Source organism: Podarcis pityusensis, assembly GCF_964106645.2.
Source record: "Podarcis pityusensis genome assembly, chromosome: 15".
NCBI lineage: Eukaryota > Metazoa > Chordata > Lepidosauria > Squamata > Lacertidae > Podarcis > Podarcis pityusensis.
In genome coordinates, this window is record NC_138040.1 from 33,094,580 (window position 1) to 33,117,785 (window position 23,206).

The 23,206-nt window shown below is 46.1% G+C and overlaps 2 protein-coding genes across 2 annotated transcripts in view; one reads left to right on the forward strand and one right to left on the reverse strand.

Moving 5' to 3' along the window:
• PANX3 (pannexin 3) overlaps positions 1–23,206 on the forward strand; it is a 200,557-nt gene that overhangs the window by 174,527 nt on the left and 2,824 nt on the right. The window lies entirely within an intron of this gene.
• Positions 1–23,206, reverse strand: part of ESAM (endothelial cell adhesion molecule) — a 102,668-nt gene that overhangs the window by 15,585 nt on the left and 63,877 nt on the right. The window contains exon 2 of the mRNA XM_080982517.1: positions 6,042–6,196. Within this exon, the coding sequence (XP_080838643.1) occupies positions 6,042–6,196 (155 nt within the window). The remainder of the gene's footprint in view (positions 1–6,041; positions 6,197–23,206) is intronic.

Consider the following 23,206-nt stretch of genomic DNA (forward strand, 5'->3'; position numbering starts at 1 on the left):
GTGGCACTTGATTGACATGGGGGAGGGGCTGGTTTAGCAAAAAAATAAAAGGGTTGGAGGGCAAAACTAGACCTCCTGGCTTGCCAAGAATAGCCCCTAGGCTGGACATAACCCTACCCCTGGTCATACTTGCAGAAAAAGACACTATTCTCTTAGCTGACTTTGTTTTCTTTAATTCAGTTAATAAACCCTTTAAAAAAAATTCTCATTTTCCAGATTTAATTACTTTGGGATTTGTTACTTCGCAGTATTCCTGCATTTGTGCTGTGCTTATTTATCAATGACAATCTTTTAATCTGTTACGGTATATTTCTTATTTCATTTATGAATTGCTTCCTATATAGAGCCGATCATATAAGCCCGCACCTGCAGCCTGAAAACAACCTTGACCTCACTCCCCATGAGAACTGTGGCTGCGAAAGTTAATAAATGAATTTGTTTTATATTTATTTCACAAAATGTATACACTGCTTGATTGCAAAAGACCTCAAAGCAGTTGACAAATGAGTAAAACAATATTAGTGGTAGAAACAGTTTAAAGCAACTACCTAATTTTTTAAAAAAATCAGTGCTAAACTAAAAACAGATTAAAACACAAACTTTCTACATTTCTGGGTAGGTTTCTCTAAGCAAAAATGTTTCTTAGCAGGCATCCTAAAGTGTGATGAAGGAGCCAGCCTAATTATTATTATTATTATCATTATTATTATTATTTATTTATTTATTTATACCCCCCCCCCCCAATCTGGCTGGGTTTCAAGAGGCAGGCAGTTCCAGAGTCCAAGTACTATGACATTAAACAGTTGATTCCTTACAAATGTAAAACGGGTATTATGTAATAGTGCCAGGTCTGCTGCCTCCCACTTCTAGCTGAAAATATCCTTTTTTCCAAACCCCTCTCTTCCTCAGAGACCCTCTTCTCCCACCCTGATTCCTGCCTCTCCTCGTAACAGCCGGTGCTGCCGTCAGTTTCCTCGTCACCTTTTCTGCTGACTTGAACTCTTAGCAAAAACTCCCTTTGTATGTGTGGCAGAGCCTTCCCTATAACACCCACAGAGGCAGAGGGCAAAAAGTAGCAGATTGAGTGGCAGAATAAGTTTTCCTTTTGGCACCATAGCAGCTGCAGTTTACAGTACTCCAATTTCTTACAAGCTCCTATTCATTTTTCTGACCAATGAACAACCCCTCTAAGAAAAAGCTCCTAGCAGTTTGTATGATAATTTGCTTAAAAGTCTCAAATTTAGACAGACCGTGGCAACCTGTCCTTTTTGTGCCATGTAATGGATACATATATATGTATATGAGTCCATTCCCGCATGCGAATTGGTTGGTAGGGATTTCTGTATAGAGTCGTACCTTGGAAGTCGAACGGAATTCATTCCAGACGTCCATTCGACTTCCAAAAGGTTGGAAAACCAAAGTGTGGCTTCTGATTGGCTGTAGGAAGCTCCTGCAGCCAATCAGAAGCCGCGGAAGCCCTGTTGGACGTCCGGCTTCCAAAAATAGTTTGCAAACTGGAAAACTCACTTCTGGGTTTGCAGCGTTTGGGAGCCAAAACGTTCAAGAACCAAGCTGTTCAGAAACCAAGGTACGACTGTAATGGAAATGAATTGCACCTGTTTGACTGTATTTTATTACGGTTGGTGTCATTGAAATTTATTGTATTGATGGCTAGTTTATTTTGTTACCAATCTTATGAAAGTCTTTTTTTGTGTGTGCTTTGAAAAGCAGGATATGAGTTTCTAAATAAAATAAAATAAGCAGGAGAGTATAAATAAGTGTTAGCCAATGTGAGGCCCTCCATATGCCATTGGACTACAAATCCCATCATCCCTGTCCATTCACTATGTCGGCAGAGGCTGATGGGAGTTTCATAGATTTCATAGTATTATCTAGTTGGAAGAGAGTATGAGGGTGGTGCTATGGTCTAAACCACAGAGCCTAGGGCTTGCCGATCAGAAGGTCGGCGGTTCGAATCCCTGCGATGGGATGAGCTCCTGTTGCTCGGTCCCTGCTCCTGCCCACCTACCAGTTCGAAAGCACGTCAAGTGCAAGTAGATAAATAGGTACCGCTCCGGCAGGAAGGTAAACGGCGTTTCCGTGCGCTGCTCTGGTTCGCCAGAAGCGGCTTAGTCATGCTGGCCACATGACCCAGAAGCTGTACACCGGCTCCCTCGGCCAGTAAAGCGAGATGAGCGCCGCAACCCCAGAGTCGTCCGCGACTGGACTTAATGGTCAGGAGTCCCTTTACCTTTACCTTATGAGGGTCATCTAGTCCAACCTCCTCCAATGCAGGAATCTTTTGCCCAATGTGGGGTTCAAACCCATGACCCTGGGATTAAGAGATTAAGAGTCTTGTGCTCTACCAATTCGGCTATCGGGAGTGGACGTTCAACAACATCTGGAGGGTCATAGGTTCCCCTGCAGGGCGGGGGCCACTAGGGGCGCATCGGAAGATGGCTGACAATAACATCTCTCCGACCCACAGGAGGTAATTAGGAGGCTGTGATGGGAGTAAATAGCCTCCCTACCCCCCCAAGGTTGTGGGGGGGGCTGCCCTTGCCTGCTGTGCCCTATACCACCCCCAAATTTGTGGGGATGGGGGCACTAGGCAGAATGCCCTCCTGTGGATCTCGGTGCTCCTGGACGCTGTCTCTGATCCGCGCCGCTAGCTGCAAGAACTTCAAAAGGAACAATTAGGAAGAAGTGAATGCACATATTTCAAGGAAGGAGGGGGAGTAAAGACTGCTAACTGAAGAGTTCTCTGATAAACAAGACGAGTTGGAGGAACAAGAATCAATCATGAGAAGATATGCCAAGACTCGGTATGGCAAAGGGACTGGATGGGGGAGGGGGAAAAAAACTTTCCTTTCTTTCCTCTATGTGATTAAACAAGAATCCCCCCCCCCAACAAGTCAGAAATGCCGTTTTAATGACTTAAGCTGTGGATTTACGACTGTGTGGAGATAGATTTTCTAACCAAAGCATGTTTTAAGAAGAGCGTGGAAAGTTTAAGAGCTTTGGAATGACGCAGTTAAAAATACCGTCGCCATATTGGCAAGCTCTGTTGGAGGACTTGAGTCTGGGAGGAGGAAAAGAGCTGTTTTTATATTGTGGGTGAGACTCCTCAGTGGGACTTAAGAATGACAGATCCTGAGATTAATGATGGAAAGAGCGATGTTATTTATGAAAGTGATGATATATGGAAACCATCTCGATATGAGGATTGGACGAACGGAAAAATCCACACAGGATATAATTGGTGTTTATCTGCTTAAGGAGATTATCAGAAGAGATCATAAAGAAAAAAGAAAAAAATATACGAACAAGATGAGACGTGGAAACAGCAAGAATAAGACTGGATAGAATTATGAACTTTATTTGGACTGATTTGGATATGAACGCAGTAGCAAGAAGATGATCGGAATCCCCCTTCAGAACTTGAAATATGGGTCCCCTCAACAAAAATTTAAAATTCGGCTTTGTAATTTGGAATTTATGTGATGTGATTTGATTTGCTTTGATTGGTCGGTTAAATTTTTTTTTTTTTTAAAGGTTCCCCTGCAGGGCTGAGAGCTCCCGGCAGATGCCCAACCACCCAGACTGTTGACGCCAGTTCCAGTTCTACACATATACAGCCTAATGTGTGGGTGCTGGTGTTATAAGAATTTTAAGGTCTCAAATTTAGAATAAATATTCATAAATGCACACATATCTAAATATACGAGCCATGTGTCTGAAATAGTATGGGAGAGCAATCCTGAAGTCATTTTGACTCTCCCAAGGGCCTCAAATATTCCTTTGCAATAAGGGAGGCAAATGGGGAAAGCCTTCCCATTGTCTTTTTGCTTGCAAATTCTGCCTTAAGGAAGTATTTGTGTATGAATAGGGTGAGCCTGTGACCTGGATTCAGGAACTAAAGTATTAACCATCACAAAAGAATGGCCAGGCTGCCCAGGTAATGCAATCAGTGACCATTATCAGGTACCTGGGCAAACAGGATTTCTGCTGTAGACCGCCTCCTTCTTTGATGTATGCATGATGTTTTGGGGAGGTGGTCTTGGTCTACAGGGTGGGCAATTTCAAAAGTCTATATAAGCCATTGTTCAGAGTTCTCTCTCCTGCGTGTTGGGACCCTGTTGCAACAGTTCCTTGAATAAAGATCAGGCTTACTAGCTGCTTTGCTCAATGTCCCCACTGTGGAAGGATGTGTGGATCCAGAATTGGCCTCCACAGTCACTTACGGACTCATTGTTAAAGCCATGTTTATGGAAGACAATCTTACTAGGTTATGGTGAGTGATCGCCAGAGAATACTCTGGTTGGCCTCTGTTATTTTCTCCAACCGATAGGGGACCCACTTAAGGACTCTGTACGGCCTCTAGAATACCCCATAAGGGAAAAGGAGCAGGTTTTTCTTATAACACTGGGATGTAATTGTCAGGAGATGCCGCTGTCCACCCAGCCTGAGAACCTCCCTAACATTTTATTCGATGCCTAACTGGGACAGTTAAACCCCCATCATTTTCATAGCAATTCTTGGAAGGCTATAAAGCTCTTCAAATGTCCTGAAGCTTCATCTTAATGCTAAGTGTTGTTACATGGAGACGAGAGGCCCATTTTCTCCTACAGATTAGTTTAGGGGAAATGTATGAATCCCTGCTTGCAGAAACAGACCCTTCAAATCATCACAATTATCTTTGCACGACGCTATTTCTCGCTGACCGGATGACAGGCTGCTAAAATCCACTCAGTGTTGAAGCAAAGCTTTAGGAGCCCGTCAGCTAAAAATTCTCTCAACTCAAGTGGGCTTTGGACAATTTTTAGCAGCCTGTCAGCTGGTCAAAGAACCGAGCAAAGATGGAAATAGGAAATGAAAACAACAGTCTCTCCCCAGTCACAGGACCAATTATAAAATAAATAAATAAAAACATTCAAGCTGTGCATAAATGAAACTGTCATTCTGGGCTGGTAAAAGCCACTTCTACCCCAGGAAGGAATTCTGCAAATTGACTGCGCACATGCAACTTTGCTTACTGACACACTAATGATACCTTTGAGTATGAAGCTAAGCCTAGGATGGGAAACCTATAGACCAGGGTTTCCCAAACTTGGGTCTCCAGCTGCTTTTGAACTACAGTCCCAATCATCCCAGACCACTGGTCCTGCTAGCTAGGGATGATGGGAGTTGTAGTCCAAAAACACCTGGAGACCCAAGTTATAGATCTTCAGGTGTTAGATGCCCTGGTAAATCAAAGCTCACAGTCATCAAATATCTCCTTCTCATACGGTGTATATTTCATGCTTTGCCATCGCAAGGAATCCAAATTGCAACACAAACGTTACAGAGCTTTAAATCAGCAACAATTACAACAAGGAAATCTAGATTTCAAGTTTCATTTCTGGGAGGGGAAGTCAATTGTGAAAAATGGAAGTGGGGGGGCAGGGGGCGGGGAACAGCCAACACTGCAAACATCAACCAAGAAAATCTTTTTAAACAGCAAAGTGACGTAGATTAATAGGGACAGAGCGGGGAGTGATCTTAATCAGAAGCACCACCATTCTGGTTAGATGCTTCTTTCTTTTGTCCTTCGCTGTATTCATTAAAGAAACTAACTGGCAAGGATTCCCTTTCGTTTGATCTGCTCATTTATGGCCATGGGGGAAGAAGAAGAAGAAGAAGAAGAAGAAGAAGAAGAAGAAGAAGAAGAAGAAAAGGAGGAGGAGGAGGAGGAGTTTGGATTTGATATCCCGCTTTATCACTACCCTAAGGAGTCTCAAAGCGGCTAACAATCTCCTTTCCCTTCCTCCCCCACAACAAACACTCTGTGAGGTGAGTGGGGCTGAGAGACTTCAAAGAAGTGTGACTGGCCCAAGGTCACCCAGCAGCTGCATCTGGAGGAGCGGAGATGCGAACCCAGTTCATCAGACTACGAGTCTACTGCTCTTAACCACTACACCACACTGGCTCTCAGTGAAGCCTGACACTGCGTAAGCTAGGCCAACCAGTGAGCTTCCTGCCCAGACAGAATTGGACTTTACCTGTGAATGTTTATGAGGCCTTTCAAGGTGCCAGGTGACAAAGGGCTGCTCCGTGCTCTCAGGCGTATACCAAACAGGCAGGATGGCCCGCTGTCCTTGAATCACCACCACTGACTTTGCTCCGACCTGGACCTGCAGCGCACCGTAAGAAAGGCCTGCCGAGAGAGAGAGAGAGAGAGAGGTGTCAGTTGCTTCTCAGATCCTAGGATCCATCATACTTCCCGTGAATATTTAGCAGGCAAAGAGCAGGGGTTGGCAAGGCTTACCCGGCATGGGCTGGATCACTCCCGCGGAGATCCTCCGTGGGCCGGACCAGTGCAGCGCAATGCTGGAAATCGCGTCTGTGCATGTCCGCAGCGCCGGAAATCGCTTCTGTGCATTTCCGAAAATCAAAGTGATTTTCAGCATCCGGGTATGCGCAGAAGCGATTTCTGGCACCGTAGACATGCACAGATGCAATTTCTGGCGTCTGGGCATGCACAGAAGTGATTTCTGGAAGTGCGGGTTTGTAACCCGAGGTACCACTGTACCTAGTTCAGTATGCTATACAGTGGTACCTCAGGTTACAGATGCTTCAGGTTACAGGCACTTCAGGTTACAGACTCCGCTAACCCAGAAATATTACCTCGGGTTAAGAACTTTGCTTCAGGATGAGAACAGAAATCGTGTGGCGGCGGTGCGGCGGCAGCAGGAGGCCCCATTAGCTAAAGTGGTGCTTCAGGTTAAGAACAGTTTCAGGTTAAGAACGGACCTCCAGAATGAATTACGTTCTTAACCCGAGGTACCACTGTAGATCAGAAGAGGAGCAGTCAACTGATACCCTCCAGATGTGGCTGGACTCAGCTCCACTCAGAATGGTTATCTGAAGCTGAAGTCTATGCTGGCTACTCTTGGATTAGAACATGCTCAGAAAAAATAACAATTGGGTAGCACAGACACAGATGTTGCTTATTTACTATAGGTGATGCAGATGCCATCCCTCAAATAAAGTACCACCAGGAAAATGAAAGCTTTCCTCAGCCATTGGAAGTGAGAGTGCCAACTACCAATCCAGTTGTGAAGTTTTTATGGGCTCCTATTGGAACTGATGCTTTTGAATTATGGTGCTGGAGGAGACTCTTGAGAGTCCCATGGACTGCAAGAAGATCAAACCTATCTATTCTTAAGGAAATCAGCCCTGAGTGCTCACTGGAAGGACAGATCCTGAAGCTGAGGCTCCAATACTTTGGCCACCTCATGAGAAGAGAAGACTCCCTGGAAAAGAACCTGATGTTGGGAAAAATGGAAGGCACAAGGAGAAGGGGACGACAGAGGACGAGATGGTTGGACAGTGTTCTCGAAGCTACCAGCATGAGTTTGACCAAACTGTGGGAGGCAGTGGAAGACAGAAGTGCCTGGCGTGCTCTGGTCCATGAGGTCACAAAGAGTCAGACACGACTAAACAACTAAACAACAACAACAATTGGAGAGAATCCATCGCATGACTCAGTGTTGGCAATTGGTTCTTTTTCAGATAGTTCGGTGATGTTTTAATGAATTAAATGTACACCATCTGGAAATTCTGCTACCCTGCTGGCAGTGTATAAATATTCTTGTAATAAATACATTTTAAAAACCATGGGCGATGACCAGAACTCATCAGACTCTGCCAACTTCCCATGCCTGTGCCATTTTTGTAACTGTTTCTGACGTTATATTTGGTGGTTGGAGATGTGCAAGTAGGCGTAAATCTTTTCTGTACTCCATTTGTGTTCATTATTAAATTGCACAGCTACTTAGTTATTCGTTCACTAAAATGACACTTGGTTTTTACTCATTCATCATTACTATTTCATTCATTTTGTTCAACCGTTGCTTTCAGTGGAAGGCAGGGTTGCCACAGCAAGAGGCAAGATTGGCAGGTGTGCTTTAGCATTTAGGATGGTGTGTAATTTAGCCCTGAGCTTGCCCAGACCTCATGTTTGTGCTCCTCTATTATGGTTATGAGCTAAAATTAAAAGTGGAAGCAGGTGCTTCCAACAAAACACAGCTTCCCTCCTATAACTGGGAAATGTGTGGGGTTTTTTTATTTACTCTAGTTAATGAAACAAGCCCAGATCAGAGGAGGGTTTCAGGTTCTCAATAGCTCTCACTAAGCAGCGCTTAAACAAACCACAGTTCCCTGAGTTCTGATACCACAAGGAACAGAGGTTTGCTTAAAACTGGAAGCAGGGCTGTAGGATTCCCATATCATCCCTGCAACTACAAATGGGGAGGAGAGAGATGGTGAGGGAAGAGCACAGGACCTTAAGCTTATGCAAGCTCATTCATGTTGCAGAAAACCATGGTTTCCTATTATGTCTGAACCAGGTTTAAAGATAATGTGGTGGTGGGATCTGAAGAGGAAAACAGCTAAATGGGAGGTGGATGAATCGGATAAGTTCTCAGTGTGCCTAGTGACCCAAATGATCCTTCCGTCACAAGTGAGGCGTGTCAATGACATATTTCGCCTAACGATCTTGTTGCTATGGGTTCCAACATCAACTGCTCCATTAAAAGAGATTTTAATGGAAATTTTTTGCTTTATGCTAGCTCTTCCAACGCAACAGCCCGCCCAGTGCAATAATCCGATTTGTAGCAGTTCTTCCAAGAGAAAAATGTTCACCATTTCTGGAATGTTCCACACATTCTTTCAGTGGAACTCCACCGGTTTAGGGAGGGAAAATGCTTGGTCTGGAATATCTCACACACCTCTGTTCTACCATGCAGAATTTGCATGTAGCAATCCTCAGAATGGCAGGTAAAGACAGTTCAATCTGTGCAAATTAATTGGAGCACGGTTGTCGCCTCCAGACACCCGGCCTTTCTGAGGGTTGTACATTCCAAAACAACCCATCAAACCCACAGAGGCCATAGCGGTACTACCCTCTCTCATTAGTATTTCTATTTTGGGACTGTGAAAGCTGATTAATTAAAGAAACACACAAGCTTGAAGAGGGCAACTGTTCTCTGAACTCTGAGCACAGAACATTCTTGATGCCAAAGCATTTTACATCAGCTATCGACAAAACAACTGCATTCCAATATCCAGCCCACTCAAGAGCGGGAAATCCTGCAAAGGGGGGAAATGGGAAACTTGCCGACCATGACTGTCTTAGGCCCTGTCTGCACTATGCATTTAAAGCAGTGCCATATCAATTTAGACCACCATGAAATCTCCCCAAAGAATTCTGGGAACAGTAGTTTGCTGAGAATGGTTAGAAAATCCCTATTCCCCTCACGGAGTTACAATTCCCAGGGTTACCTGGAAGAAGAATTGATTGTTAAACCACGTTGGGAACTGTAGTTCTGTGGGGAGAATGGCTGGGGCTTATGGGAGCTAGCGTCCTGAACAGTTGGGGGCCAGGATACCCAGAAGATCACCTCCCCACCAATCACTGCATTCGCCAGCAGATACCATCTCATTCGGATGCCTCTTCTGTATGATGTCAGAATTAGACCTTTACCATGGCGGCACCTGCCCTCTGAAACTCCCTATCTACAGACATCCATGTGCACAGACTTTATATTATATACCAGCGGTTAGCAAACTTACCGTGCCTCGGGCCAGTGTCTCCAGCGCCGATAACGTGGCGGGCCAGAGGGCGGGGGAGCGCATGCCCATATGCGTGCACACACGCTATTTCCGGCGCACTTCCGGGTCAGAGGAGCACCGGAAATAGTTTGTGTGCATGGGCACGGGCCTCCTCCTCCGCATGCACACAAGCTATTTCCGGTGCTCCTCTGTACCAGAAGTGGGCAGCCATGCAACACAGTGCCGGTAAGAGTGGGCAGCAGCAGCTGGGGTCACCGTGGGCCGGATAAATGAGTCCCTTGGGCCTTATCTGACCCGCGGGCCTTAGTTTGGGGACCCCTGTTATATACATAAATAAAAACAAGTGAAACCTGCAACAAAACGTTGCAGAGCGGAACATGCTTCTGTTCAAGGTGCCAGCCATGCCCTCTTCCAGAAAACTCCATTCTGCACTCTCTCTACATCCTTGATGGGCTGTTTTTGCCAATCCCCACAAACCTTAAAGGATCTTTCTCTCTCCCCACCCCTCTCGTTTTTTATTTGCTTTTATGTTTTTGTTTTTTGCAAACCTAGCAGGTCCTCTAACTATGCTGACACATCTCTGTTGGGCATGGATAGTGTCCTTTTAGAGATTTACAGATCACTGCTGAATATGGCAAAGAGAAGGAGCAGTATCCCCCTTCCCCCATCTTCAATTTTCTTCCACTGAGCATTTTCTCTGTAGCCCTGATGACCAAGGACCACTGGGCAAGGAGCAAACACGAAGGGGAGATTGATGGTGTTGTGATGCATTCGTGTGAAGCCCTTTCCAGGCATGAAAAAATCCTCCTCCTCATCAGAGGTCCACTTGGGGAGCTCTTAATGATTTAATTGTAGCAGCCCCGACCAGCATGTTCAAGAGAGAAGCTAATGGCTCCTGAAAGCGACGGGCTCGATTCTGACTCTTCCGATGGGAGCATGGAAGCTCCGGGGCAAAACATCAGCTGAAATCGCATGCTCTTGGAACGCTCTGCATCTTCCTGACACTGCGATACCACAGAAGATGTCAGCGAGAAGAGAGAATTGCCCACGAGGTTGGGAGAATTATCATGCATCCTTCAGACGTTGCCCATTGCCTGCTCCTCGCCTAAGTCCCAGAAATAATATGACGGCAATGTTGGTTAGCATCAGAAATGCAGTCTGTTACAAGGGGAGCTTGGTGTTGAAGAACTAGTGACCAGAAACCAGTTGTCTGATGAATTTCGATGCACCAGCAACCTTGCAATTCCCTTTACAAAATATCAGTCATGTGTGCTTTCTCTACGCATGGTCACTAATGAAGTGGGATGGGCAGGAATTTATTTATTTTTTGCAGCTTTGAGTGGAGGGCTTTCTAATCTGACATGGAAAATAACTTGAGAGCAGGGTAGGATCTACTATGAAACTAATAAAGCTTAAACTTCAAGGCCCCTAATCCTGGAGGGCCCCCAGAAACGACTTTAGTCTTGCATGTATATACGATTTCCCTAATTTACACACACACACACACACACACACACAACTCAAAAACTATAAGGCATAGGAATATTTTATTTTATTTACACCGGTGACTTTTGACATGTAAGGTAATCCAGCAGACGGAACAACCCCATTGAAGAAGGTAACAGGTAACAATGGTTACCCAGACCTTGTTGCTGGTTGCAAAGGGCCCCCCCAAAAACAGTTCAAGCTTTAGGACCACCAAAATGTAGGTCCACCACTGGGTGGAAAGGCACTAGGACCCTGCCAGAGCCTTCGCTTTCGCCTCCATCCCAAAGCCTGTCATCTTGTTTATTGGGCTTAGGCCATTCTGCGAGGGCTGCAGGTGTCAGTTTGCATTTCTTAGTGCAGTATTGATCTCATGTGTTTTCTATTCTACTTAATTTAAGAGGGTTCTGGAAGCTTCTCTGTGTGAAAGAAACCAGCAGAAGGTTCGTGGTGTTTGGGTTATTCCTTCAGAGAAGCTGAGCACCGCTGGCTTAAACTGGTCCCGTTATCTCTTTCTGTCAAGGTCATGCTGACTATAAAAGTAAGGCCAGAAGGAGCCTGGGGGAGGTTCACTTTCACTTTCTATCTCTCTTCCTTCTGGTGTGGCGTTCTGTACATAGTATGCTTAGTGTTAAGGTTTAGACTTATTGTAAGTTATTGTAAGTTTAATTTAAGTCTGCTGCAACTGGACTTCTTATGGACAGGGCCAATCCTGAATGTATTGGATTAGTGAACATTATGCTCATTTGCCTTCAGTAGCAGTAAAGCTCTGCTGGATGAAATATTAATTGCTTCTGGCTTATTTTTTGGGGGGAAATCCTGCAACGTGTTTTAAGTTAAGTGTGGTGTAGTGGTTAAGAGCGGTAGTCTCGTAATCTGGGGAACCGGGTTCGCGTCTCCGCTCCTCCACATGCAGCTGCTGGGTGACCTTGGGCCAGTCACACTTCTTTGAAGTCTCTCAACCCCACTCACCTCACAGAGTGTTTGTTGTGGGGGAGGAAGGGAAAGGAGAATGTTAGCCGCTTTGAGACTCCTTCGGGTAGTGATAAAGCGGGATATCAAATCCAAACTCTTCTCTTCTTCTTCTTCTTCCGCTAACTATATGTCAGAGTTCTGCTCTGGATCATATTGAGTAGAATTCCATGACAGCAGGAAGGGCGTCAACTGTTGGCCTCACACAGGGCAGCATATTACCAAGTGTCAGATGGTGGTGTGGTTGCTCGAGAGCAAACAGGCAAGACTCCAACCTGTCTTTTCCAGGCTTTATTCTTAGTGCAAAACTATTTACAGTGAAGAGCATCGTAAGTTCATGTCTGGCTCAGTCGCTAGCAGAATCTGGGAGTGTTCTGTCCTTGTACCTCCCCCAGCATAACAGTCGCTTTGCCCCCAACCTTCTCCTCCCCTTCCTGTGCCGAAACCTACTGCGCAGCGTGGGCGCTGGCAAAGGGGTACTTCCCTCCTCTCTCCCTGTTCAGGGTCGGTGTTGAGGCTCTCCCTAGCATCCCCTGGTTCCACCACCTCCTCTCCACTAGAGGTGGGGCTTTCCTCCTCACCAGAGGAGGAACTGCTTTGCAAGACTTTCGGAGGTTCCCTATAACACAACTGCCCTTCCACCTCTCGCCTCTGAGCTGATGGCAGTTCCCTGACACCAAGGTACACCCCATCAGATATAGTTTCTGGTCCAGCCTAAAGGTAAAGGTAAAGGGACCCCTGACCATTAGGTCCAGTCGTGGCCAACTCTGGGGTTGCGGCGCTCATCTCGCTTCATTGGCTGAGGGAGCCGGCATACAGCTTCCGGGTCATGTGGCCAGCATGACTAAGCCGCTTCTGGAGAACCAGAGCAGCGCACGGAAACGCCGTTTACCTTCCTGCTGGAGTGGTACCTATTTATCTACTTACACTTTGCTTTCGAACTGCTAGGTTGGCAGGAGCAGGGACCGAGCAATGGGAGCTCACCCTGTTACGGGGATTCGAACCGCCGACCTTCTGATCGGCAAGTCCTAGGCTCTATGGCTTAACCCACAGCGCCACCTAGTTCACCATAATTTTTATATATTACATTTATAGTGCACCCCTTCCTCCATGGAGCAGCAGGCGGTGAAGACGGGTTTCCCTCCCTCATTTTAGCCGCACAACAACCTCACAAGGTAAGCCTTGACCCTGGCCCAATGTCACCCAGTGAGCTTTGAGTCTGAACAGAGAGAGGTTTGAAAAAGCGAATCCCCCAAATGGGACTGGTTCAATCTAAGGCTGTTCCTCACATATCAGCCATGAAGGCGGTTCCTGTGCACAGGGAACAGCCAAGGTGCCATTCTTCTCCCACCCTGCTTGGTCTCCTTAAAGGATACACCATCTGCTTTCAGACCAAAGGGATTTCCTGCCTTCCAAGGCCAAGCGTTTCACTGGAGGATGCAAGACAATGGCAATAAGATGCCCCCGCCTTGCGTCACAGGAACGGCACGCTGACATCGGGCCCAGCCATTTCCACAGAACACTTTGGTGAAACAAAACCCTGGAAACGCCTGAGACAACAACAGGAAGCCACACTTAACATCCTGCTTGATAAGGCGTCTAGATGATTTACCAAACAATTCCGGCTCCTTCGCTCCTATCAGCTCCTTGCAGATTCAAATGGTATCACAATTGCAGACCTTAGCATTAGCGCCGGCCTTTTCCATCTTCTGACATGAGATCCTCCCCTGTGCCCCTAAACAAAACAGGGGCAACCAGTGCTGGCTCTAGGATTTTGTGTGAGCCCTGAACTAATAATAATAATAATAATAATAATAATAATAATAATAATAAATTTATTTATACCCTGCCCTCCCTGGCCAGAGCCAGGCTCAGGGTGGCTAACACCAGTAAAATTACAGTAAAAACATAATAGGAAAAGAAAACCAATTTAAAATATAGGTTAAAATGCCATTTAAAATGCAGCCTCATTTTAAAAGTAGCCCATAGATCAAAACCATAAGGGGAGGAAAACATAAGGGTCAGATTGAGTCCAAACCAAAGGCCAGGCGGAACAGCTCCATCTTGCAGGCCCTGCGGAAAGATGTCAAGTCCCGCAGGGCCCTGGTCTCTTGTGACAGAGTGTTCCACCAAGTTGGGGCTAATACTGAAAAGGCCCTGGCCCTAATCACCTTGCGACTTGGGACCTCCAAAATGTTGTCATTAGTGGAGCTTAAGGTCCTCCGCAGGGCATACCAGGAGAGGCGGTCCCATAGTGCCCTCAGCAAGCAGCCTTAATACAGAAAAGGCAAGGCATGCAAACTCTTAAGCTGCCTCAGATCTTCTTAGGGTTGCCATATTTTGAAGATCAAAAAAAGAGGACGCTATGATGACTCTCATTTTAAATACCCCTACTATATGTAGGCTATAGAAGCTGTGATATATCACTGAGGGGGGTAGCAGAAGAGAAGAGGAAAGCAAGTCTTCAGCAACCAGTTATGTCCATGTCTCATTCAGAAAGTATATCCAGAGACATTTTGGTGAATGTAAAAAATCCAGCTGGACAGAAGTTTTACCCCTGTAAAAGAGGACATGTCCTGGAAAAAGAGGGCACTTGGCAACCCTATATGCGAAGTGGAAATGGTAGCATAGCTGAGGCACGAGGGCCTCTGCTGGACCAACCTTACTACCCTCTTGTGCAGACCCTGGTGAGAGATGGTCCAAACAATGTTTTAAAATCAAGGTACAAATGGATTACCTGTCCAGCCTTCCTCAAGTTCCCTGTATGCTCAGGGTTCTGCCAGTATGTCTATTGTCCATATGGACTGCCTGAATCTCCAAGGTTTCGGGCACAGAAAAGTATTTCACATCACCTTCTACCCTTTGGACTTACACTAAAACCCAACTGTTCTAAACGGACAAACCAAGGACTGAACCTGGGAACGTCCACATGCAAAGCAGACATTCAGCCCCTGGGCTCATCCTCTGAGATTGCCATCTCTGACCCCATACCTGAGGGCCTTTGCTGTCTGAAGCAGGGCAGCTGACAACTAGGGAGAAAGCCTGTTCTGTGGTGACTTTTCCCCTTGGAAAGATGCTCACTATGGAATCCTGCCTGGACACCTTGTTACTAGTATCATTTAGGTACCAGGCAAAACCCTTTGTTCTCCCAGGCATTTAAGAACTGCTAATGTGAGCATTATTATTATTATTTTTAAAGCAGAACAGTTGGATTTTCGTCTGAATGGGCTGTTGCCATTTTAGTTCTGTGTTTTAATTTGCTGTGTTAGTTTTTATGCCATTATTATTATTATTAGAATAATAAAATTATTATTATTATTATTATTATTATTATTATTATTATTATTATTATTATAAAATTATTATTATTATTATTATTATTATTATTATTATAAAATTATTATTATTATTATTATTATTATTATTATTATTATTATTACGTCTTTTCTTACTACCCTTAAGTAAGTCTTTAGCATTCATCTTTTAGTGGAGTGGGACAAGATCATCCTTTTATAATATTGCAGGATGAGCACTTTCAGTTAAACATGTTCTTTTTATCTTCTTTGGAATGTTTTGAAGCTTCGCATGCTTATACAATTGTAAATCACTTTGAGAAAATTTAGTGCAGAACAACAACAACAACAACAACAACAACAACAACAACAACAACACTCTAGTAGCTGCCCTGGGAACAGAAATGTACAGTATGTTGAAGGTCCAGGATATAAATTCTTTATTTACATCTGTGAGGTTTTTCCATGAGTGGATTTTATGAAGATTTATCCTTTTTTTTCTTTACAACCCCTCACACTTCGGAGTATCTTTCGGCCCCACCATCCTAGCAGCTGTGCATGAATATTAAGGGGAAGGTCTTGATGGCCGGATCTGAGCACCAGGAGCAAGCTTGAGGTTCGGGAGTGACATAAGGTGTGTGTGTGTCGCTCCTCCCTGAGATGTCAGTGACATTCATCTGCTTGGTGTTCATCGAAACAGGGAGTTTGAACTGATGCTTTTCCAGCAGAGTGGTGTTCTGCGCAGAACTAGAGCTCCAGTTATGCAAGTGCTCGTATTGTTTTGTTGATGGCATAAAGCTATCCTTGCCCAGTACGTATCTCAGCTTGGTATAATTCAGCAATCATAGCACGTTGGACCCAGTGTTAGAAACTGGGATAAAAAGTAAAAAGGTAAAGGATCCCTGGATGGTTAAGTCCAGTCAAAGGCGATTATGGGGTTGTGGTGCTCATCTCGCTTTCAGGCTGCGGGAGCTTGCGTTTATCCACAGACAGCTTTTCAGGTCATGTGGCCAGCAGGACTAAACCGCTTCTGGTGCAACAGAACACTATTACAGAAACCAGAGCACATGGAAATGCCGTTTACCTTCCTGCCAGAGCGGTACCTATTTATCTACTTTTGAACCGCTAGGTTGGCAGGAGTTGGGACAGAGCAACGGGAGCTCATCCTGTTGTGGGGATTCGAACCGCCGACCTTCTGATCAGCAAGCCCAAGAGGCTCAGTGGTTTAGACCACAGCGCCACCTGCGTCCCTATAAAACTGGGATGAAAAAGCTATTCTCCACATGGCTCCTAGAACCTCAGTTGGGGGTGCCAAAACAGAAGGTCTGGTTGTATTATTATTTTAAAAAAAAAATCAGCAACAATTTTTATTAATTAATTATTATTGTTGTGGCCCTCTGGTTCAGGCCACAAGCTTACCACAGGCTGCGGAGACAAAACACTTAGGCTTTTAGTTTAAAGTCTCTCCCCCCTCACCACCTCACAGCCTTGAAGAACGAAGCCTCCTCTTGCCCCAGAAACTACCAGATGCTCCATTTCTGAAAGGATACACCTTATGCCAAATAACTGCAAACCCGCGGCAGGCACACTATATTCTCCTTCATTTCAGTCTGTCGCTCACAAGGGAGTGAAGGGTCCACCCCCCCCCCAAAAAAACCTGCTGCTTTTCCACTGTCAGTGTAACTTTCGGCCAGGTGGCTGCAGTGTCCCTTTCTTCAAAAGTGTCTCACACGGACCCGAGACTCTGTCATCCCCCACATGGTTCTGAATTAATCCCCCTTTCGCACAAGACGGCCAACACACCTGTTCTGCTGTCACCGCCACCCCCTCTCTCTTTCCCCCACTTCTGTCCCTATATCTCAGCCCCCTACCTTGGTAGGCGAGGCTGATGTGCATGCCCACCACCAGCAGGAGTGCCAAGCAGACCAAAGGACTCCACATGTTTCACTCAGCCAGGCACCCTGCCAGCTCCCACTGGAAGGCGTGAGAGCTGGGAGCAAGCAGGTGGCTCAGGGAGGACCTATGCTGAGTAAACAGGCAACAGGGGCTGCCCTTGGGACTCCTCCCTCTGCATCCTCTTCCCTGGGAAAGTGGAGGATATGAGGCAGGAGTTGGTAATGCAGGTGAACTGTGCACAGGCAAGCTGCCAGCTAGCTCTGCAGAGGCTCTTTTTATTAGCACAATAGGCAAAACCAGTACATTTTGGACTGTGACCTTTACACATCTTCCAATCCCGCGATCGTGGGGTGGTACAAAGTTATTTTGGCAACTGTTTCCACCGTTGCACCCTTGCACAATGTATGACAAAGGAGACAAAGGTCACAGACAGGGCATGGCAGACCACTGAGAGAGCAAAGGTTAGATAGAGGGCATGATGTTCAGATAGCTGTGGTTTGTCTGCAGGTGGAAATGTGCTCCACACCCGAAGGTCACGCGATCAGACAGCTGAGGCCTGTCTGCGGGTGGAAGTGTGCTCCATACCCAGCGGTCATTCCTTCACTCCACATGCCCTCCTTCCTCCCCATCCAACCTGTGCCACACAGGACACTGAGTGGAGCCGAAAATGGTGCTGAGAGAGGCTGAGGAGGCCCCGACTGGGTGCCTTCCTAGAAGCGTCCATGCAAGGCTCCCAACTCACTCTCTGTCGTCTAAGCCTCCTCTCTCTCTCTGCTCTTGGATTCCTTCCCAATTCTATCAGTTCATTAAAAAAAAAAACAGTTACCAGCTATAAGAGCCACCCCACCCCACATGCCTTTTCACCCCACTGTACTTAGAACAGAGGTGTGTGCCCCATGGGCTGGTAGAGGGTGTGTTTACTTGGGAATAAGCCCCACACAAGGTACTTCAGAATAACAAAAATAAGCAGAATGAAAGGGGCTGTTCAGGGGGCTCTTGCCCACTCCCAGCGTTAAGGAAGAGTGGAGAGGTGAAGCGTAGGGGGCAAGCCAAGAAGAGCGAAGGGAGATGGTGAAGAAGAAAATTAATCAAACTGGGGAGGGGCAGTCTGCTTTGTCTCTCCCACTCCCTAACATATTATAAGGCCAATGGGGAGAGCTGGGGAGGGGGGAGATGAAGGGAGAGGAGAAATGGATCATGCAGGCTGGCTTTCTTGTCCCCTTCTCCTTCTTTCCTCCTCCTCCACAAGCCAGCGAAGAGTCAGCGGCCAACTGGCCCCTTGCACTCCATCCATGGCTCTCTCTCTGTCTCCAAAGACCCACAGTGCCTACCAGCTGAGCCCCGCTTCAGGGCAAGCAGCGGCAGATCACTCGGGCAGCAGTGGCAATTTTAATCTCAGGCTCCACAGATTGCGACCAGGCTTCTGAAATTGCTCACGACTGGACCACCGCCTATTGTTAAACACACCTGCCATCCAGTTAGTTTTGAACCTGGTTGGTCCTTACCTGCACCTGCCCCTTTCATAAGTTCAGTCTACATTCTTTCCAAACTTCTGGAAAGAGGTCATTAGAGGCATACACAAGATTGAACAGGGAGCCTGTGGCAGATCTGGAAAGGGTTCCAGTCTTGGTTGGATAAGAGCCAACACAAAAACAAACACCTCATCCTTCTCCTCTCGTTCTCACTCAAATGCCTGCTGCTGCTGATCTCCGTCAAGCCGTCGGCAAGAGGGCTCCTTTTCACACAAAGTATCCCCATTTTTAAGTGGTACTTTAACGCCGGCAAGCAGAAAGATCTGCACTCGTTTCCTTGGAGATTGCCCAAAGCAAAAAGGCCACCTGTCACTGTGATGTTCACAGCAACAACAAAATGCAGGCACTGCCACCGCCTCTCCAGGCAAATCTGATGACACAAACCATAAGCAAAGTGTCAGGAAATATTAACAGGTTAGGACGCAGAACGCCAGCGTCGCCGCATCCTCGTGGACTTCGGATGAGAGTCCTGGGGACAATGCAGCGATGCAGTTCTGAGGCCAGCAGGGCAAGCCGGTTTAATTGCTGGAATTACAGCTACAGGGATTATTTTGTGACAGTGCAAGGGAAGGATCAGCTGGGGGGAATTATCTCCTGCAGAGAGGTCAGCGGGGCACGGTTGGAAGGGGAGAGGCAAAGAGCATCTGCTTGGGAAGTTGCTGCCGCCACTTTCTCCCCAGCATAGGCAATCGCTTGAGATTGCATGTACATTAAAAAGAAAGAGAGAAGACTCTAGGGGAAGACTTGGATTACAAAGGTGGCATGTCTCTGGTTATCAGTTGCTGGAAGGAAGAGAGGAGGTGAGCAGGAGGGAAGAGCTGCTGCCCTCCTGCTCTGCTTGGGAGGATAAAATCTGATCCAGTTCAGATTCAGAGGCAAGCTTAGCTAATTCACATTTTCCAAAACAATACAGGGACCAAAACACAGCCGCTCTCCAAAATTCACACTTTTTTGAATTTTGCAGTGCAGTTCTCCAGCCAAGTAATGCATACAAAAATGCATCTGCTAAACTGTGCATAGAGGTACACATGTTAGTGAAAGCAATTTACAAAAATGCACTATGTTGGGGGGAAATGGCTTTGCGAAAAACTGCCTATTAGGCAAAACTGCATCCAAATGTGCACCTATTAAGAGAAATCTGCACTGAAAGGCTGATGAATTTTCATGAGGTTTTGTTTTGTTCTCTCTCTCTCTCTCTCTCTCTCTCTCACACACACACACACACACACTTCACTTAAAGACTGGAAAAATGAGAAACCGAAACTGACAGGTTCACCTGTTCACTACTCTCTTCTGGGCTCTCTCAGAAGCATCTGCCCGTTGGAAAGAGGATGATGGATTAAAGGGGCCTTCCCTACAATCCAGCAAGGTACTCCTTCTAACGTTCTCAATTTTCATCTCCAGCAATTCACTTTGTAGCAACTAGAGATGAGGAGAAGTTTTCTTCACAGTCTGACATGGCCCTACCAAATTCACGCTCCCTGAACCAAAAAGGCAAATATGAAATGCAGCTATTCTTCGAATTCATTCTTATCTGAATTTTGCAACATGTAGGGATGAACGCACAGTGGGACTTCTCCATCCTGTTGAAGCCATTTATGGTAGTAGCTTTTTGCTCCTGCCTGTGACCCACCCCACAAGGATGGCCCCCAAATCTTGTCTAGGACCAGCTTGTATTGAGCACAGTATCTGGTTCCACTACCCAAGATGAGGCCATGGAAAGAGATCCCACTTGACATCTCTTGATGGAGACAGATGAAATCGGTTTAAACTGGTGCTTTTGTTGATTTTGTTGATGCTTTGCCATTCTTTTGTTTTGTCATCATTGCTATTATATTTGCTTTATTATTGTTAACTGCCCTGAGCATCATTTGGTGGAAAAGCAGGCTACAAATCAAACAAATTCAAATAAAAACAAATAGTAGTTCACTAATCTGACTTTTCTTTGGTGGCTAGGAAAACAACCATCACTATGACAGATGAAATGGCATGAAGGAATATGAAGCTTTTTATTTAGCAAAAACGGGAAGTGTCTGGGGTAGGTGGAGGGAACAGAGAGCATCTGTGGACTATGCAACTAGAAACACATAGGAACATACAAAGAGTCCTGCTGGATCAAGCCAATGACCCATCTTGACCAGAAGGACACTGACAAACTGGAACGTGTCCAGAGGAGGGCAACCAAAATGGTCAAAGGCCTGGAAACGATGCCTTATGAGGAACGGCTAAGGGAGCTGGGCATGTTTAGCCTGGAGAAGAGGAGGTTAAGGGGTGATATGATAGCCATGTTCAAATATATCAAAGGATGTCACATAGAGGAGGGAGAAAGGTTGTTTTCTGCTGCTCCAGAGAAGCGGACACGGAGCAATGGATCCAAACTACAAGAAAGAAGATTCCACCTAAACATTAGGAAGAACTTCCTGACAGTAAGAGCTGTTCGACAGTGGAATTTGCTGCCAAGGAGTGTGGTGGAGTCTCCTTCTTTGGAGGTCTTTAAGCAGAGGCTTGACAACCATATGTCAGGAGAGCTCTGATGGTGTTTCCTGCTTGGCAGGGGGTTGGACTCGATGGCCCTTGTGGTCTCTTCCAACTCTATGATTCTATGATTCTAGATCCTGTTCTCACAATGGCTACCCAGATGCCTATGAGAAACCCTCAAGGAGGACCCAAGAGCAATTCTTCCCTCCTGTGGCTTCCAGCAATTCATATTCAGACACATCACTGCTTCCAACTGTGGAAATGTTGAAATGGTCCAAAACATTCTGTAGTTTGGCAACTCAGATCTACTACACATCGGGGTAGTAGGAAGGTTGTGCCCTCATCACAACAGTTCCAAGTGCTTTGCTTCTTCCTGAGTTTGTGAAGGGCTAACAGGATGCATCTTGGGAGAAAAGCAATGACAAACCTAGACAGCATCTTAAAAAGTAGAGATATCACCTTGCCAACACAGGTCCGTATGGTAAAAGCTATGGTTTTCCCAGTAGTGATGTATGGAAGTGAGAGCTGGACCATAAAGAAGGCTGATTGGTGAAGAATTGATGCTTTTGAATTATGGTGCTGGAGGAGACACTTGAGAGTCCCATGGACTGCAAGAAGATCAAACCTATCCATTCTGAAGGAAAACAGCCCTGAGTGCTCACTGGAAGGACAGATCCTGAAGCTGAGGCTCCAATACTTTGGCCACCTCATGAGAAGAGAAGACTCCCTGGAAAAGACCCGGATGTTGGGAAAGATGGAGGGCACAAGGAGAAGGGGACGACAGAAGACGAGATGGTTGGATAGTGTTCTTGAAGCTACCAGGATGAGTTTGACCAAACTGCGGGAGGCAGTGGAAGACAGGAGTGCCTGGCGTGCTCTGGTCCATGGGGTCACGAAGAGTCGGACACGACCAAACGACTAAACAACAACAACAACAACAGGATGCACTCAGGAACCCCATTAGCACAGCAGCATTCTCCAAATACCTGGGTGACCCCAGCCACTGAGTTCTGGATTCTGCTTTCTGATCACAGCAGAAACTCCAAACCTAGCCTTTATTCAGGCAGTTTCTCAGCAACCCAGCTCTACATTATCTATGCAGCTTCATTTCAAAGGATCGTTCCGGGGTTGCATCTTCGTGGAAGGGCACATGCTTTGCCCTGCAAAAAAAGGTGCTCCCAATCCTTAGCACCACTGGTTAAAACTTTCTTGGGTAGCCAAATCCCAGCCTCAGACCCTGGCAGTTCTGAGCTAGATGGGCCAATGAGCCTGATGGGGTTGAAGCCTGATTCTCTCCACATTGCAGTTTTGAAATGCTAGCATTGATTACCTGTCACTGACCCAAGATTCTAATGACTCCGTTGGCAGAATATTCATAGAACAATGGAGTGACAGCTCCATTATTGCACAGATCAAAGGATAGGGCACCCGTCTCTTCCACTGGGTGAGCAACATGGGTGCATTAGCATAACGTTTCCCACCTCCTCACACATTATCTGCTCATACCAACTCTGTGCCCTAAGGACCCAGGCAGCCTGGCCCTCTGCTGCATGCATTAGCCACCCACGAGGCTGACAATTTAACTCTAAGTCATAAACCAAATCCGAATTCCTCCCAGGCCTCAATCTGTAGAATTCCTCCCCCCTCCACCGAATCATAGTAACACAGAATTGCATAGAGTTGGAAGGGACCATGAGGGTCATCTAGTTCAACCCCTTGCAATGCAGGAATATTTTGTCCAACATGGGGCTCAAACTCACGATCCTGAGATTAAGAAGCTCATGCTCTATGGGCTGAGCTATCCCAGGAATTTAGTATAATGGTCATTTGCCATAGGAGGTTGGGAAAGTAATACGATGGGATTCATGCATGTGGGTCCAAAGGCTAGAGGTTGTATTCGCCGCAGCTCTAAGGCCAAGGTTCCACCAGTGCAAT